Raw genomic sequence first — 17,158 nt, 5'->3', positions numbered from 1 at the left:
CGGGCCCTTCCACTCCCGTACAAGGCCAGGAATCCGTGGAGCCTGCAATTGTGGCGGATGAGCCGAGCCGCTCCCCTCAGATAGCCAGTGTGTCATCCGACCATGGTGCAGGTGTCCTCTCTCGGCAGGAGACCATTGCACATGCCAGCGCTGGGACGCCTGCATTGCAGCTGCCACCACCTGCAGGCCACACTGCTCCCAGCCATGCTCAAAGCAAGCATCCCGCGTCCGCACCCTCCAAGCCCAGAGGTCGGCCAGGCCGTGCCTCAGGGGCTTCTGCGCTTCCAGACAGTCGGCAAGCGTCCCCCAGCCTTGAGGCCGCCACTGGGGTGCAATTACGTAGGAGCAGCAGAGCGGGAAGGGGCCGGGCGCGAACGAGAAGTCGTTCTCCCTCAAGGGGCCAGTTGTAGAGGGAGGTGCTGAGACGTTTGTTTGTCCAAATTCACGGACACCCTCACCTGCTGTTATAGGTGCAGATTTTTGTTGAGTATTGCTGCTTTGCCGAACAGGTCACTTTTATTTTGGCAGTGATGGTTTCTGCTCACTTTACGTTGTTTAGCTGTAATGAAAGACTTTTGTGTCAATAAACAGAAGTTTAAATGTTGCTTGGTGCATGTGACTACTTTCAGTGATGCTGGCATGCAGAGGCTCTCAAACATCCAAAGTGCCCATGAGGTAAGACTCTCATCATTCTGCCACAGGGGTGTCGAGACGAGTCCAGAGGAGCCTCTGACGAATGGACCTTCCACTTTCAGCAGCCCTTCCATCTTCCTCCTCCTCCTCCTCCGCCTGCTCTTCCTCCTCCTCCTCCTCCTCCTCATACTCCTCCTCCTCCGCCTGCTTGTGCAGGGTCCGAGGGAAGGTAATGAATGGACGCGTTCGCCTATAAAGGCCATCTATCACTTGCCGGATACAACAGCGGACTGCAGCCTGAGCGACAGTCGCATTATCCCCAATGGCTGACTGAAAGGAGCTGTTGGCATAAAAATGGAGGCCTTCAGTCAGTGTAGCCATCACAGACAGAGAGGTTCTGCAGCGTTCACACGGCTGCAGATCCTGACCAAGCAGGTGGCACAGATCAGTAACAATGTCCCTCCAGATTCGGAGCCTTCGCAAACACTGCTCCTCCGACATGTCAAGGCTTGTCACCTGCTGCCTAAAGACCCTCGCAGCCTCCCGTCGGATTGGCCGACCTCCATTGCCCCGCCTCCTTCTGGACAATCCCGGCCCTCTCTCCCGCCGTCTCTCTGCCCCTTCACAGTGTTGGGCGATGAGGCCGTCGCCCTCCAAACAAGCTCCCATTCGGATGCCAGTTGGTCAAAAGGCTTTTAGGTGTAGTGCTGCAAGTGCTTCGGACAGGGTTGAATGTCCCAAGTACTGTAAAGCTCAAATCCCAGAACTCCGCTCCACATTAGCTCGCCAACTCTCTCTCCAGCAGCGATCGCAATGAGCAGGCCAAGTGGCAGAAGATTCTGCACTAGAGCTGTCCCCTTTAAATAGCGCCGCCCTACTCCGAGAAGGGCCTGTTAGCCCTCCTTCGAACTGTCACTAATAGCGCTGGGCGCTAAGGCTCCGGGTGCCACCCAATATGCGCTCAGGCACTCCTAAAAGGCGTTGCACACTGAAATGACGTCATGAGCCGTTTGCGCTCGCGGGCGCGCGCAAACACTTAGTGCAGGCGCTAAATGTATAGTCAATTTCTGAGTCGGCGCTATCATCATAGCGCTCGCCCCAACATAGGGCTTCGCCCCAATTCTAGGTCTCTTTAGGCGCTCAGCGCCGGCGCTACCAACCCAATTTCTAGGCCTTTATATGCTGTTCACCACAGTGATCAATGGCATCTTAACATTTAATTGTTTTATAATATGTCTTTCTATATACTCAGATTCCACAGTTGTCAGTGTGATCAGTTATGTTTGGCAAAAATGTTCACATATATTGCCAGCATAGTGGAAGATATTTTTCTCAGGAACTCCTAAGGAAAACTAAAATATCTATATTAAAAATCTTTCATTTTTTATACTTATTCTTGGGATGTGGGTAACACTGGCAAGACAGTATTTCCTGCCCATCTCTAGTTTCCCTGAGGTTATTAAGAGCTAACCACATTGTGTGGGACTGGAGTCATGTGTAGGCCAGACTGAGTAGGGATGGCAGGTTCCCTTCCCTGATGGAGTTTAGTGAACTACCTGGGTTTCTGCAGAAATGCTATCGCTTTCACATTCATTTCCTGGTGCCAGCCCATAATTACTAGATTTATTGAATTAAATTTCACAACTTGCCAGGGTGGAATTTGAACTCACAACCACTAAGTTGCTATGCCAGTGCCATACCCTTCTATATAATATGCTACTTGAAAATGTTGTACTTACTTTTCACAACAATTTCCCATCACACTTTACTGATAACACGCCTATTGTTATAAAATACCATGGCCTAGAAATTCAGTGGTGTTAGCGCCCACTTAGCGCCTAAAGAGGTCTTTTGCGCCGGCGCTGTTGGTAGCCTGGAATTCAGTGTAGCGCAAATGGTGGCGTTAGCCGGTAGCGCTGCGCCGGCACCGATGACGTCATCGGTGTGCGCAGCGCCCCGGTTCCAACGCGATGCCGGCCCGACGCCCAAATTCAGTTGCCGCCGCCTCTCCCGTAGCGGGCGCAAAGAGTGTTTGTAAAACGGGGCCTTGCAGCTCCGAGAGGCCGGGGCGTAAAGGTGGAGGTGCGGCCGGCCGCTTGGCCGCACCTTCCTCCCCGGACTCCCACACCACCCCCCCCGCGGCATTGGTCTCTGACCCCCGCGAGCCCGGCACTTCTCCGTGGTGCCGGGCTCATTTGCCGGGGGAATCCAGCGGCGATCTCACGGCTGCAGGCAGCTCCTCCTTAAGAGAAGGAGGAGGCCTGCAGTACCCCAGCCTGCCGCACCGCATCGGGTGGCGCTGCGGCAGCTGGACGCCTGAAATTGACTTTCAGCGCCCCAAGCGGAGGCGGCCAAACCCTGCAATAGCGCCCGCCTCCGTCTTGGGGCGCTGCAACTGAATTTCAGGCGGGCGCTACGGGAATCCGGGCGTGCGCTAACTTTCGGGCGCTAAAGACCTGGCGCGGCGATAGCGAATTTCTAGGCCCATATCTTTCAACCCACCGTGAGTAATGTTATGGGAGATGTGGTATTTAAATAAAAAATGTTAATGTAAGGACTTTTGTACCTGGAAGAGAGTTCTTTATAATTATTTGAAGGAAATATTGTTTGGAGTCATTTTACTTAAACCATGGAAAAACATGATCCTATACCAATCTCAAACATATATCAAGTAAGGTTTATGATTTGCCTTTCCCCAAATCTCATTGGCATGTTCCCTCCAAATTTCCCCAGTGCTTTTTTGTGTTGTTGTAACTTTAATAAAATTACTGTTTTTGCCACTGTTAAGAAACAACAATCATCCTGGTTTGAGGTGGACAATACAGTGAAATTACTATAAATCTTAGCACTTAGTAGTCTAGAAACTTACCTTAGACAACGTAGTTGGCTGAAAAAAGAACTTAGCTTATGCTTCTACTGTATCTCACTCCAAACTGGTAATGTCAATGTAACTAATGTCTGGTCTCCCTATTATCAATGAGGCTGGATTTGCAGTGATGTCTCTTTTTGAATTTCAATTTTCCCAGTCTCAACAAACAAGCTTTATGAAGTTTGTTGAATGTTATGTAAACTGTAGTTTGCATTATGTATAAATATATAAAGTATATTTAAATATTCTGATCAACATAGGTACAGTAGATATACCAGAAAAAATCAGATATATTCCTTTATTGAATTAACAGTCATTTCTTTCACGAACCTCTAATGAAGTTCAAATTAGCACATTTTAAATTTGACAGCCTGATTATTGGTGTTGCTGGTTTTAGACTATCTATTCAGTTCCATAATGCTTCTAGTAGAAAGTGAGAAAATCAAATTCAAAATAATCAAAGGTTTCCTAGTTACTAATGCTAGTTCCTATTGATCAATTGCCATTGTTTGTCTATGATTCTAAATCTAATGGCCCCTCTTTACCTTTCCAGCTTGCCAATCTTGAGATCAGTTTAGTAGCACATCACAAAACATGAAAATCACAAAGCCACAACACAGACTCTCACAGGACCACGTGAACAATCACAAAAGCTTTAACTGAATGAACTGCAAAGCTAACTACAAATTCTGGTGTGCTATAGCACAAAGACCCCAGTAGATGGCTGGTACCTTCAAAGTGATCATGGCCATTTTCTTCAGGAATTCTTTCAATCTGGGTTTCAACAGATTCATCCCAGATAGGCCTCATGTCAAACAGGTCTTCAGGAAGAGGTGGCTGCATTTCACTGGGCTGTTCAGTTTCAACAATAGAACTATCTACAGCACTGCTATCATCATCTGACAGCACGTCACGTTCTCGCTCTTCCTCTGTCAAACGATCTACCAACTTTGAAGCCTCATCACTTATCTCTTCAAAAAATTCAATGGAATGTTTATAAAGTTCAAAAAACTTATCCTTGTTGCCTTTAGCAGAGCCAGTTGCAGCTTGTGAACTTTGGCTAGCTTTGGTCTTCACTGGAAGTCTTGATTGGAATGTTTTTGGTTTAGTACTTTCGGATGTTTCTGATCCAGCAGTAAAGTGGTCGATTGGGTCTTTTGCGTCAGGTTCGGCATCATAGCTCTTCCCTTTATTGGGAAGTTTACATTTCACCTCTGCAGAAGTAACAGCATCGGACTCAGACTTGCTTCGTGGTTCCTGTCTTACTGGCAATCTAGATTTAACCTCATGGATTTTGATGGACTCTGAAGTCTTTTTTGCTTCTGGTATCATAGGTGAAGAGTGGTGGTCTATTCTGTGTGCAACAGCCTTAACAGGAATTCTAGATTTTGATTTTACTGAATCATCTGTAGATCCTTCTTGTGCACTTGCAGGGGTTGAACGAGAAGATAAAGGAGTCTTGTCCTCAGGTGCAGTTGGTGCTCGAGGTATCGCTGTTACAACAGCAGTATGTCTGACAGGGAGTTTAGATTTTGCCTCTGTCTGATAAGCTTGTTGAATAATTGCAGTAGGAATTTCAATAACTGAACGTTGTTCTTCAGGTGATGAGTCTGAAGAGTCATCATCACTCTTTGCAGCCTGCTGCGAACAAATGGTCCTTGTCACTGTAGAAAAGTCCAACTGTACATGAGTCATAGATGACTCAGGAGAGGTAATAACATCCACTTCATCATCAAAGTTGAAAGGCTTTACTTCAGCCACTTCAGGTATAGCAGAATCTTTTTTTGAAGGTTTGGTTGATGCAGAAATGCCCATTTTGATTGGAATTCTTGATTTTTGCTCATTTTTTGTGGCTATTTGTTCATCTATGCAATTTAACTCAGTAGGGGATAGAATGCTTGATTCAATAGTGGACACTGAATCTGGTAATGAATCGTACTGAAACTCACTCTGAGATTGGTTAGCAAATCTATCTGGTATGCATTCAGTTTTAGGAGATTTCATCTCATCTTCAGTTTCCTCCATTTTTGATGCTTCTGTTAAAGACTCAGCAGCTTGATTTTCTCCAATTTGGAAAAAATGGAAATTTTCATCTCCATAGCTCCTTTTGCTCATATCAATAGCACCACTTCTGGTCATTTCAAACAATTTTCCCTCTTGAAATAAGAATGGGTTTTGTTCATTGGTTGGTGTACTATCCTCAGTGGGAGTTCTTACTGGTGTGGTATCTGGAGTTGCACCCCGAGACTGTTTGTCAACCATTAGGCCAAATATTTTCTGCTCTTCCTCTTTAAGACGGGCTTCAAATGCCTCATCATCTTCTCTCATTGTATTCCATGGGTCAAGGTCAGCCTCTGTTTTAGTTATTATTACTTTGCTTAGCTGCTCTTCAGCTTCTTGCCTTGAGAGTATGTCACGCAATGTAGATTCATCTGTAGGAGCTGCTTTGTATTCTGCACAGTCAATTGCAGTTGATGCTGTTGCTTCCACAGCTGCCTCTTGGCCCAGTTGCTTTTTGTCATCTGCTTTTACTTGACATTCTTCAGGTTTGCTATCCACCCACAGTTCATCTCTCTTTTCTGCAGCTTGCTCAAGACGTTGGACATCTTCCTCAGTTAGAACATCATCCTCTTGTATTTCAGGCATGAAACATGATGCTTCTGAAGAATTAATTTCTTCGATTGTCTCACCAGTAGCTGTAAAAGAACAGACTGCAGAAAAATGATCAATTTCATTACCTCCACAAGTTATGATAACTTTAGGCACTGCTTCATGAAACTGTGAATCAGCTAGAACATTACAATCTGTGTCCAAACTTCTGTTTTCTATTGCTAAGTCTATGCCATTATCATCTTCTGCTACTTGTTCACTTGATTCCTTTTCATCATCTATTATCCTAAAGGTGTATTTTTTGCCCACATTAGGGTGAAACTCTGCATCTTCAGGGCTAGAACCTTCAACGCCAGGGGGGAGTGGAGACGGAGGCTCAACTCGAATAACTGGCTCCATAAGCAGTCCACATTCAGCCTCTTTGCTTAGCTGAGTTAGTTCTGGCTCACTTTCTGAAGATGAGGAGCTCTTTCTATGTTCAGTATGAGATATGAATATCACTTCTGCTTCATCTACATTGGTTATAGCAGGAGTTGGAGACATTTCAGGTTGTTTTTGTTCCTTTTTACCTTCACGCTTTAATCTAGCATCCTCTTCTAATTCATCAAATGTTTTAATTTTGGCTGCCATTTTAAACATTTCCTCTTCTGGAGTAAACCTCTTCTTTGATTCACTCTCTGGGGAATCATCATCAATTTCCTCTTGGATTTCAGGGATTGCAATTGGTTTTTCAGCAACTGACAGTATATGTGTGTCAGGTGTTTTGGGCGTGACTTCATAACTGATCTCCTCAGAGCTTGGGGTTTCAGGTGAAAGAGGGCTCTTTCCTGAACTTTCCATCTGCGATATTTGATCCAAACTATCTTCCTCTGCACTTCCTTCAGGTGACATAAGTTTCCTTGTCTCTCTGTTTATGGGTCCTTCTCCTCGCATGTCTCTGAAAACTCTACTCCTGGCAGATGTAGCATCCAAAGAAATATCCATTCTTTCACTTCTTTTCTCAGTGGTGGAAGCTGCCTTCTCATTCTGTTGTGCCATGAAAATTGCTACACTTAACTTCTGTTCCACAGGGCTACTTTCAAGAGAATCTGGGCATGGTGATTCTTTTATTGGACTTGGCTCGAGTGAATCTGGGGATTTGTGTGAAATTGTGTCAATATCATCCTGTGTGGGACTAGCCTCCAGAGAATCTTGATGGCTGATCATGGATTCATCTGCCATTGGACTGAGACTATCAGTATCAAGTGACACTCCAGTTAGGCACAAGTCTAGTAGTTGACTTCTTGCTGTGTACTCTGGTGAAATTGAAGAGATAATTGGTGAAACTCTTTCTTGTTCCTTTTCTTTCAAAGAAATATCTGGAGCTGTTAACTTCACTGAAGCCTGGTCCTCTGCTTTTCCTTCTGGCATGGAAATAGGGAAGTTTGCATCTTTGTCTTCAAATCCACTCCCCAGTGAAACATCACACACATCAAGAATGGGCAGAGGTTCTGTTTCTTCCTGTATAAAACTATCTTTTTCACTAGTATCATCTGCAGCTTTAAGGGCAGAGACTGATTCACTAGTGGTCTGCTCATCCACTTCGTCTAAAAGAGATGTGGCTTGAGTCACTTCCGTTGATTGCAATTCGTCATACTCTATGCAGCCAGAATCTGCAGTTAGTTCAGCATCGGTACCATCAAAAATGTCTTTTGTTACCTTTACTTCAGAAACTGCTTCAGTTGTGACAATATTTTCATATGTATGTGTTTTCTCTTGTGTTGAAATGTCATTCACTGCAAGCTCCCCAATCATGGCAGATGACTTAATAACAGAATCAGCTTCTTTTTCTGTGGCAGCAGTATAACCGATAGTTTGTGTAGAAGGTGTGCTTTTCTGTAAACTTTGGTCCTTACTGTCTATTTTGACAAGATCACCAGCACTGTGTTTTTCTAATGTTTTCTGTTCGTTTTTCTTTGGTGAAAGGGACAGACTTTCAGGGCTTGTTTCCGGAGTTTCTGCAAGACCTTCATGTTTGTAACTCTCCTCAGAGCTAATCTGAGGTGTACCATCACCTAAGCTAAAGCTAGGAGAGTCAGCAATACCTTCATGCTTTAGGCTTTCTGAGCTGTCGTCAAGGGCACCATTTTGTAAAGTGATTTCTGGTGTAAATCCATCCTTCACATATTCTTGTGGGAAACGAATGTCCAGATCATGGTGAGTTGGGCTTGTCACTACTTGTTCAAGGTAAAGTTCTGCTTCTGGAGTATCTGAAGTTTTCCTAAACTGTTGATATTTGTCATTATCTTCTAACTCCTCTTTAATGACATCAGTGAAATCAGTGGATGTTTTTCTGTCCGGACTGATCTGTAAATCAGTAGTCACAGTTATTCTGCTACTGTGTATTTCAGTTTGCTTTTCAAGGTCTTCAGCAAAAACAGATTCATAGTTCTCTGATGTTTCAGAACTCACATCATCTCTTTCAATAGATATTGTGATTGCCTGTTTATCTTTGCTTGATGGTGTCTTTTTCTTTTCTGTAATTTCTACGCTTACTTCCCCTGTGTCATGTGTAATTGGATTAATTACATATTTTCCTTTGTAACCTCTGTGTAATATATCCTGTCTGAGCACTTGTGACTGAAATTCTTCTGATGAAAGTTCTAACTCATCTGCTTTAGCTTCTTTACCAATGGTATGGGGAAGTAAATCTGGTTGACTTTCTTTTCCTTCACATCCATCATGAGATACTTCAGGCTGCTTTAATTCCTCCAAAGTTTGCTTTTCTGCTTGTGAAGTATCAGATGCGTGTTGGAAGAGTCGAGACATTTTCTTAGATGGATCTTGTCCTGATTGGAATGCTTTCATCAGTTCACGCACTGACATTGTTTCTTCAAGCCTTTCTGTAACAATAGAAGAAACAGGCGCCTCTTTGTTTATTACTCGTTTAGTGGATGTTGTGGAAACCTCTTCCTTTACTGGAGTTTTAGTTTGTTTCCGTTGTCCTTCCTCTGCTTCCACACGCTTCTGAAGAGCTTTTACCTTCTCTTTTATTGAACCAATGGGAGTTTCTTCCACCACGGGTGAGATATCATCTGCAACAGCTGGAGGCACTAATGTTGTTTCTTCCTTCACTGTCTCAGTGAAACCAGATTCAGTGGTAATATTCTGCTGCACTTTTCTAACCTCTGTCCTAGTTTCTGCAGTTAGGCCTTGAAATGCAGGATCCTTAAAATGCATTGTAGTATTTTCTTCCTTAAATCTCTGAAACACAGGTTTTGTCTTTCCAGGATCTAATTTAGTTTGGCCTTTTGTTTTGTGTGATAGTTCATGTTCTTCTCCCTGCTCTGAATATACAGATTCTGAAATCATCTGATATGTTCCCTTTTTAATATCTTTGGCAACAAACGTTGCATCAAATCTTTCTTGAACAATATCTGCTTGGCAGACAGCTGAAGGTATTATTACTTCTTGTGTGAAATATGTATCTAGGTCATTTTCCAAATAATCCAACATTCCACCCATGTCTTTCTCAATCTTTTCTATGGTTCCTCTGTCAATTTTGTGCTCTACAAATAGAGGTTCACAGACCTCTGCTGGTACTTCTCGCTTGACTTCTTCAATTTCTTCATCACTGATAATAACCCAGTCTTCTTCTGGTTCTTCATCTCTTCCAGCACCAATGGCTTCTTGTATAGGTTCTTCGCCTGTGTATGTTCCACTTCTTAAAATCTCACTCACTTTTTCCAAGTCTTCTTTCACTTTCTCTACAATTTCAAATGGTTCACCTGGTTCTTCTTCAGCTTCTTTTGCTAATTCTTTTACTTCTATAGGACTTCCTTTACTTCCTGATGTTGAGTCTGTTTTTAAAATTTTGGTCACCTTGATTAAATCTTGTTTCATGTCAGACACATCTGAAAGCAAGTCAGGGCTTGCTAGCACAGGGACATCATGGACCAGGTGTGATTTTATGGCTGAAGAAATCTCAGCAGATTCGGTCTCCTCCTCTTCATCTTTGTTTTTGACAGAAATGTTTCAATTAAAAAAAAAATGGGATTCAAAAAACAGAGATTGGAAAATGTAATTGGGGTAACACAATACAGAGTCTGAAGTAGTGGGTCAAAATAAAAAATGGATTTTTGAATGGTAGACGGGGATCCACAAGGTCTGAGGGTGGGTACAATTGCAAAGCAAAGCCAACTCAAAATTGGAAAGAAACAGGCAGGAAATAACTTGCTTTATTTTCACAAGAACACATCCACACCACGTACAACACCAAAGCAATAACAAATAGAATTAACCAGGACACCAACAAATCAACAAACTGAAATAAATAGGAGCAGTGGATTTACACAGAGATAGGCATCTCAAGATTGTTTAGATGTAACAGATTCATGTCTAAAGAAAAAGATCAGAAACCACAGAAAGCTGATTTCCTCTTAAAGAAAGCCAGTACTAGCAAACTGTCAGAACAACATTTGCAGCCCTCTATTTTCTAAAGATTTTTTAAGTAAAAGCTTATGTTTTTTTAGGAACTAGAACTAAAAAACTACAATGAATATCATATTAGCTGAACCAGCTGCAAACCGGCATTTCAACAAGAAGAATCTTAAACCTAAATGCACATAGTAAAGAAAAAGCTATTTAAATGAAGTAAGATCCTTTCCTTGGAACATCCTAGTTGTTCTGACAACTAAACAAAAAACAAAGACTTTCGCAAATAAACAACCAAATTAATAAAAATGGACAAACCAAAGAGGATCTACTAATACAGATCAAAATGTAGCCATTTGGTGAATTCAGAAAAAAATAATATGGTGGATATAGCAAAATGAAACTTTTGCAACACTCACACAAACACACAGAACGCTTAAGCCAAGTTATTTCCATGCAAAACTAAAGTTCTGACAGCACCAGGCATGCAGCCTTATGTAAGCATTGAATAACAAAGACAATTTTATAATGTTATGTGACATTGTGGTGAAGTACAGTGGTTATTGATGCGGGATATTTAAAAGCAGGACAGATATTTCCTCGAAATGCATTTTTGTTGAAACTTGAAAAAAAAACAGCAAGGGAAAGAAAATTTTAAAGATTGATTAGTTTAAAAGTTGAAATATGATTTGTGAATAATTTTATTTTGTGTATATTATGTTGCATTGGTGATTATTTTCCAGAACTCCCTGGACTCAGCAAAGGTCCCGACAGATTGGAAAACTGCTAATGTAACACCCTTATTTAAGAAGGGAAGTAGACAAAAAGCTGGAAACTATAGACCAGTTAGCCTAACATCTGTGGTTGGCAAAATGTTGGAGTCCATTATTAAGGAAACAGTAACAGAGCATTTGGATAAACATAATTTAATAGGACAGAGTCAGCATGGTTTTATTAAGGGGAAGTCATGTTTGACAAATTTGCTCGAATTCTTTGAGGATGTAACATACAGGGTGGATAAAGGGATGTGTGTATTTGGACTTCCAAAAGGCATTTGACAAGGTTCCACACAAAAGATTACTGATCAAGATAAGAAATCACGGGATTGGGGGTAATATACTGGCATGGGTGGAAGATTGGCTATCTAACAGAAAACAAAGAGTTGGGATAAATGGTTCGTTCTCGTAACTAGTGGTGTTCCGCAGGGGTCAGTGCTGGGACCCCAACTCTTTACAATCTATATTAACGATTTGGAGGAAGGGACCGAGTGCAACATATCCAAGTTTGCTGACGATACAAAGATGGGAGGGAAAGCAATGAGTGAGGATGACATAAAAAACCTGCAAAAGGACATAGACAGGCTAAGTGAGTGGGCAGAGATTTGGCAGATGCAATATAATGTTGAAAAGTGTGAGGTTATGCACTTTGGCAGAAAAAATCAAAGAGCAAGTTATTATCTAAATGGAGAGAAACTGCAAAGTGCTACAGTACAAAGGGATCTGGGGGTCCTGGTGCATGAAACACAAAAAGTTAGTATGCAGCTGCAGCAGGTGATCAGGAAGGCCAATGGAATCTTGGCTTTTATTGCAAGGGGGATGGAGTATAAAAACAGGGAAGTCTTGCTGCAGTTATACAGGGTATTGGTGAGGCCACACCTGGAATACTGTGTGCAGTTTTGGTTTCCATATTTAAGAAAAGATATACTTGCTCTCGAGGCGGTTCAGAGAAGGTTCACTCGGTTGATTCCGGAGATGAGGGGGTTGATGTATGAGGAAAGGTTGAGTAGGTTGGGACTCTACTCATTGGAGTTCAGAAGAATGAGAGGCGATCTTATCGAAACATATAAGATTGTGAGGGGGCTTGATCGGGTGGATGCGGGGAGGATGTTTCCACTGATGGGTGAGACTAGAACTAGGGGGCATAATCTAAGAATAAGGGGCTGCCCTTTCAAAACTGAGATGAGGAGAAACTTCTTCACTCAGAGGGTAGTAAATCTATGGAATTTGCTACCCCAGAAAGCTGTGGAAGCTGCAACATTAAATAAATTTCAAATGGAGATAGACAGTTTCCTAGCAGATAAGGGAATTAGGGGTTACGGGGAGAGGGCAGGGAAGTGGATGTGAGTCTAGATTCGGATCAGCCATGATCCTATTGAATGGCGGAGCAGGCCCGAGGGGCCGTATGGCCTACTCCTGCTCCTACTTCTTATGTTCTTATATTCTTATGTTTTGTGGAATAAGGCACTCTAATAGTTTATTAATGCTAATAACTTTATCCTTCTATGTTCAAAAAAAGTGAGCTGCAGGTGACAAGATCTTACATTACTTTTCATTTTATGGGCAGTGTATTTCTTTCCCTCAGTGTTAGACCACACAAAAAAAAAATACCCACCATGCAATATAGCACACTCCACTGAACTGTGTATCTAACCTGATGCAATTTGTATACATCTATCTGTGGTATACACTATAGAACAAAAAAATCTTTTGAAAAATTCTACTTTATACACTAACAGTATCGAGATAGTTTAGTGCAACATTCCTGTTTCCTACATTACAAGTGACTACACTTCAAAAAGTACTTAATTGGCTTTGGGACGTCTGGTGGTCATGAAAGGCGCTATATAAATGCAAGTCTTTCTTTTTTCTGTTTGTAGAAAACTCTGTTTATATTTATATATTATTAAAATCGGCATGTCCTGTCATCTTTCCATTCAAGAGTCCTATGTCAATATTCCCAATGGGGTTTTCAATGATAATTGTGTCCATACTTAGGTTACATCTGTTGATGCCTACCCTGTCACCTTTGCCCCTAGGGCTCTTGCTTTGGCTGACTTGGTGGATATTTTACCCCATTCCTCGCTCTCCTGACTCACTGGCTATGGTTGTGGTGCCCCCCCAGCTTCACCTATGGTTGCCTCATCCCATTTTCCCCCACGCTCTTCTGTACCGTTACTTTGGTTGATATCTGGATTCCCACATTCTCTTGTACTGCTCAGTGCAGCAGCCATGAACTCAACCCAAAAAGTGACTGAGTGGGAGTTCTATTCAAACAAGTAGATAAATGAAATTATGGAAGAGAATGGCTTTTGATTCCCATTTCAAGTCTAGAGCTCTTCGGATGCCTCATGAGGTAATAAATGAGTAAGTGCAAGTTTTAATTATCAAAGTAAGTGGATTAACTTTTATACCCATTGTGAAATTTGTATATTTAGTTTAATCGAATAGAGAACACATTGCAAGCCACGGTAGTCATCACTTTGAATTACATTAGTTATTGTGACAGAAACTTGGCTCACGGGTGGTGACACCTTGCCCCTTTACTGAAGCCTCCCCACCTGGCTATACTTTCCACTACCTGATACACCTTAACCACCATGGTGGCAGTGTGACCCTCATCACCAAATCACACCTAGATCTCTCCCCTACGCCTCTGGTACTTTCTCTTTACTTACTCAAGCACTTCACCTTGTTCCACCCCTTTTGCCTCTCCTTTAAAATCCTCGCTCTCTATCGGCCCCCAAGCCTCACTTTGGGTTTCTTAATGAGATATCCTCCCATCTTTCCTCCCTCAGCTTCTGCACTGAGCAAATCCTCATCCTCAATAATTTCCATCTCCATCTCAATTTACTTTGCTCTCTCTCCTCCAATTTCTCTGTCCTCCTATCCTTCCTAAATTTCTCCCTCCAATAAACTCTCCTAACATATTCACAGACACGGTGATCACGGACCACTTCCTTGTATCCCTCAACACCCAAATGTTCCTATCCCCCCTCCATCCCCACTTCATTCTGCATCTACCACTAGAATAAACTCTTCCCCAAGTCACTTGCAACTGCGCTCTCTAACTCTTAACTGCCTATCCATTGGCCTTCCATTATTCACAATACTTCTGCAGCTATTGATCTGGTCAACCATTCCCTCTCCATCCCCTTTGATGCCCTTGTCCACAGTAAAACCTTTACTCTCTCCCATCCTGATAGTTTCCCCTGGTACGGCTCCCATCTTAACTCTCTCAAATCCATGGGGCACAGACGAGTGTACTTAGTTCACAACTGGTTTAGCCATCCATCACCAGATCTGCTGGATGACACTGGTGCTCACTATCCTCTGCCAAAACTGCTCACTACTCCAGGATCATCCTGGAGGGCAAAGATGAACCCCGGCTTCTTTACTCCACTATGAAACATCTCCTTAAATGCTTCACCTCCAACAAGTTATAGGAACTCATAAATTTCTTTGCTACTGAGATCAAATCTATCTGTTCAGCTGCCACTGCTGCTCTCCCTCTTCCCCTTGCCCACCAAACCAAACCTCCCCCCAGGTTACCTTCTGCCCTAGCCCAGAGCCACATCTTGCTCTAGTTTCTCTCCAATCTCTCCTTATGCCACCTTGAAGCTCATCTTGTTCACGAGAGCCACTTCCTGCTCCCTTGATTCCATTTTGACTAAACTGCTGACCACCCAACTTCATTCCCTGGCCCCTATGCTAGTTGCAATTGTAAATGGCTTCCACCCACTCCCCTCCCCCCCACTGCCTCAGAACTGCATTCCTCTGACTCTGGCCTCTTGTGCATCCCCCCTTCCTTCGGCCCACCATTGGCAGCCATGGCTTCTAGGCTCTGCGCTCTGGAATTCCTTCCCTAATCCTCTATGCTTCTACACCTCACTTTTTTCCTTTAATCTACTGAGATCAAATCTATCTGTTCAGCTGCCACTGCTGCTCTCCCTCTTCCCCTTGCCCACCAAACCAATTATAGAGAAAAAAACAAGTCAGCTTGGTAGACAGGGCAAATATATAAGGGCAAGGCTGGATGGCATCTATTTTAATGCAAGGAGTCTTGCGAATAAGGTGGATGAACTGAAGGTGTTGATAAACACATGGGAGTATGATATTGTTGCTATCACGGAGACATGGTTGAGGGAAGGGCAAGACTGGCAGCTCAATATTCCGGGGTACAGAATCTTCAGGCGAGACAGAGGGGGAGGTATAAGAGGAGGGGGTGTCGCAATATTAATTAAGGAGTCAATTACTGCAGTAAGGAGGGATGATATATTAGCAGGGTCCTCCAATGAGGCCATATGGGTGGAGCTTAAAAACAAAAAGGGGGCAAGCACTTTGCTGGGAGTGTACTATAGGCCTCCAAACAGTCAGGGGGAGATAGAGGAACAGATATGTAGGCAAATCTCAGAGAAATGTGCAAATAATAGGGTAATAATAATGGGGGATTTCAACTTCCCCAATATTAACTGGGATAGTCAGAGTGTGAAAGGCTCAGAGGGTGTAGAATTCTTAAAGTGCATCCAGGAGAGCTTTTTGAGCCAGCATGTAGAAAGTCCTACAAGAGAGGGGGCGGTACTGGACCTAATTCTAGGGAATGTGGCCGGCCAAGTGGAAAAAGTGCTAGTAGGTGAGCACTTTGGTGATAGTGACCATAATATGGTAAGATTTAAGGTGGCCATGGAAAAGGACAGGGATGGGCCGGAAATAAAGGTTCTAAATTGGGGGAAGGCCGATTTTAATAGGATAAGGCAGGATCTGGCCAAAATGGACTGGGATCAGCTACTTGTAGGAAAATCCGCATCGGAGCAATGGGAGGCTTTCAGAAGGGAGATTGAGATCATACAATGGCAACATGTTCCCGTAAAGGTCAAGGGTGGTTCCAAAAACCACAGGGAACCTTGGATGTCAGGGGATATACGGGAATGGATTAGGAAAAAAAGGAGGGCTTTTGGTAGATACAAAAGGCTAAAGACGGAGGAAGCCCTAGAGGAGTACAAAAAGTGCAGGGGGATACTTAAAAAAGAAATTAGGAGATCAAGGAGGGGCCATGAAATAACACTGGCAAGCAAAATAAAGGAAAATCCGAAGATGTTTTATAAGTATATTAAGGGTAAGAGGATAACTAGGGAAAAAATAGGGCCCATTAGGGACAAAAGTGGCAATCTGTGTGTGGAGCCGGAAGATGTAGGAGGGGTTCTGAATGAATATTTTGCGTCTGTTTTCACTATGGAGAAGGACGATGTAGACATAGAAATAGGGCGGGGGGACTGTGATATGCTCGAACATATTAACATCGAGCGGGGGGAGGTATTGGCGGTTTTAGCTGGCCTAAAAATGGATAAATCCCCAGGCCCGGATGAAATGTATCCCAGGCTGCTGTGTGAGGCAAAGGAGGAGATTGCGGGGGCTCTAACACATATATTCAGGACCTCTCTGGCCACAGGGGATGTGCCAGAGGACTGGAGAACCGCTAATGTAGTACCATTATTCAAGAAGGGTAGTAGGGAAAAACCGGGGAACTACAGGCCAGTGAGCCTAACATCAGTGGTAGGAAAATTATTGGAAAAAATCCTGAGGGACAAAATGTGTCTCCACTTGGAGAGGCAAGGATTAATCAGGGATAGTCAACATGGCTTTGTCAAGGGAAGATCATGTCTGACTAATTTGATTGAATTTTTTGAGGGGGTGACTAGGTGTGTGGATGAGGGTAACGCAGTGGATGTGGTATACATGGATTTCAGTAAGGCCTTCGATAAAGTCCCGCACAGGAGACTGGTCAAGAAGGTAAGAGCCCATGGAATCCAGGGTGCCTTGGCACATTGGATACAAAACTGGCTTAGTGGCAGAAGGC

The 17,158-nt window shown here is 43.2% G+C and overlaps 1 protein-coding gene across 33 annotated transcripts in view; it reads right to left on the bottom strand.

Moving 5' to 3' along the window:
- ank2b (ankyrin 2b, neuronal) overlaps positions 1-17,158 on the bottom strand; it is a 1,120,520-nt gene that overhangs the window by 72,887 nt on the left and 1,030,475 nt on the right. For 30 of the 33 annotated variants that reach the window (XM_085962266.1, XM_085962253.1, XM_085962237.1 and 27 more), the window contains one exon: positions 4,234-10,104. The exons of the other annotated variants lie outside the window; for them this stretch is intronic. In XM_085962266.1, the coding sequence (XP_085818392.1) occupies positions 4,234-10,104 (5,871 nt within the window). The remainder of the gene's footprint in view (positions 1-4,233; positions 10,105-17,158) is intronic. 33 annotated transcript variants of the gene reach the window in all.

Source organism: Somniosus microcephalus, chromosome 2 (assembly GCF_052327205.1).
Source record: "Somniosus microcephalus isolate GS21.2 chromosome 2, FLI_Smic_1.0, whole genome shotgun sequence".
NCBI lineage: Eukaryota > Metazoa > Chordata > Chondrichthyes > Squaliformes > Somniosidae > Somniosus > Somniosus microcephalus.
The sequence above is the reverse complement of the archived record's forward strand: the minus strand, read 5'-3'. Positions and strand labels throughout refer to the sequence as shown.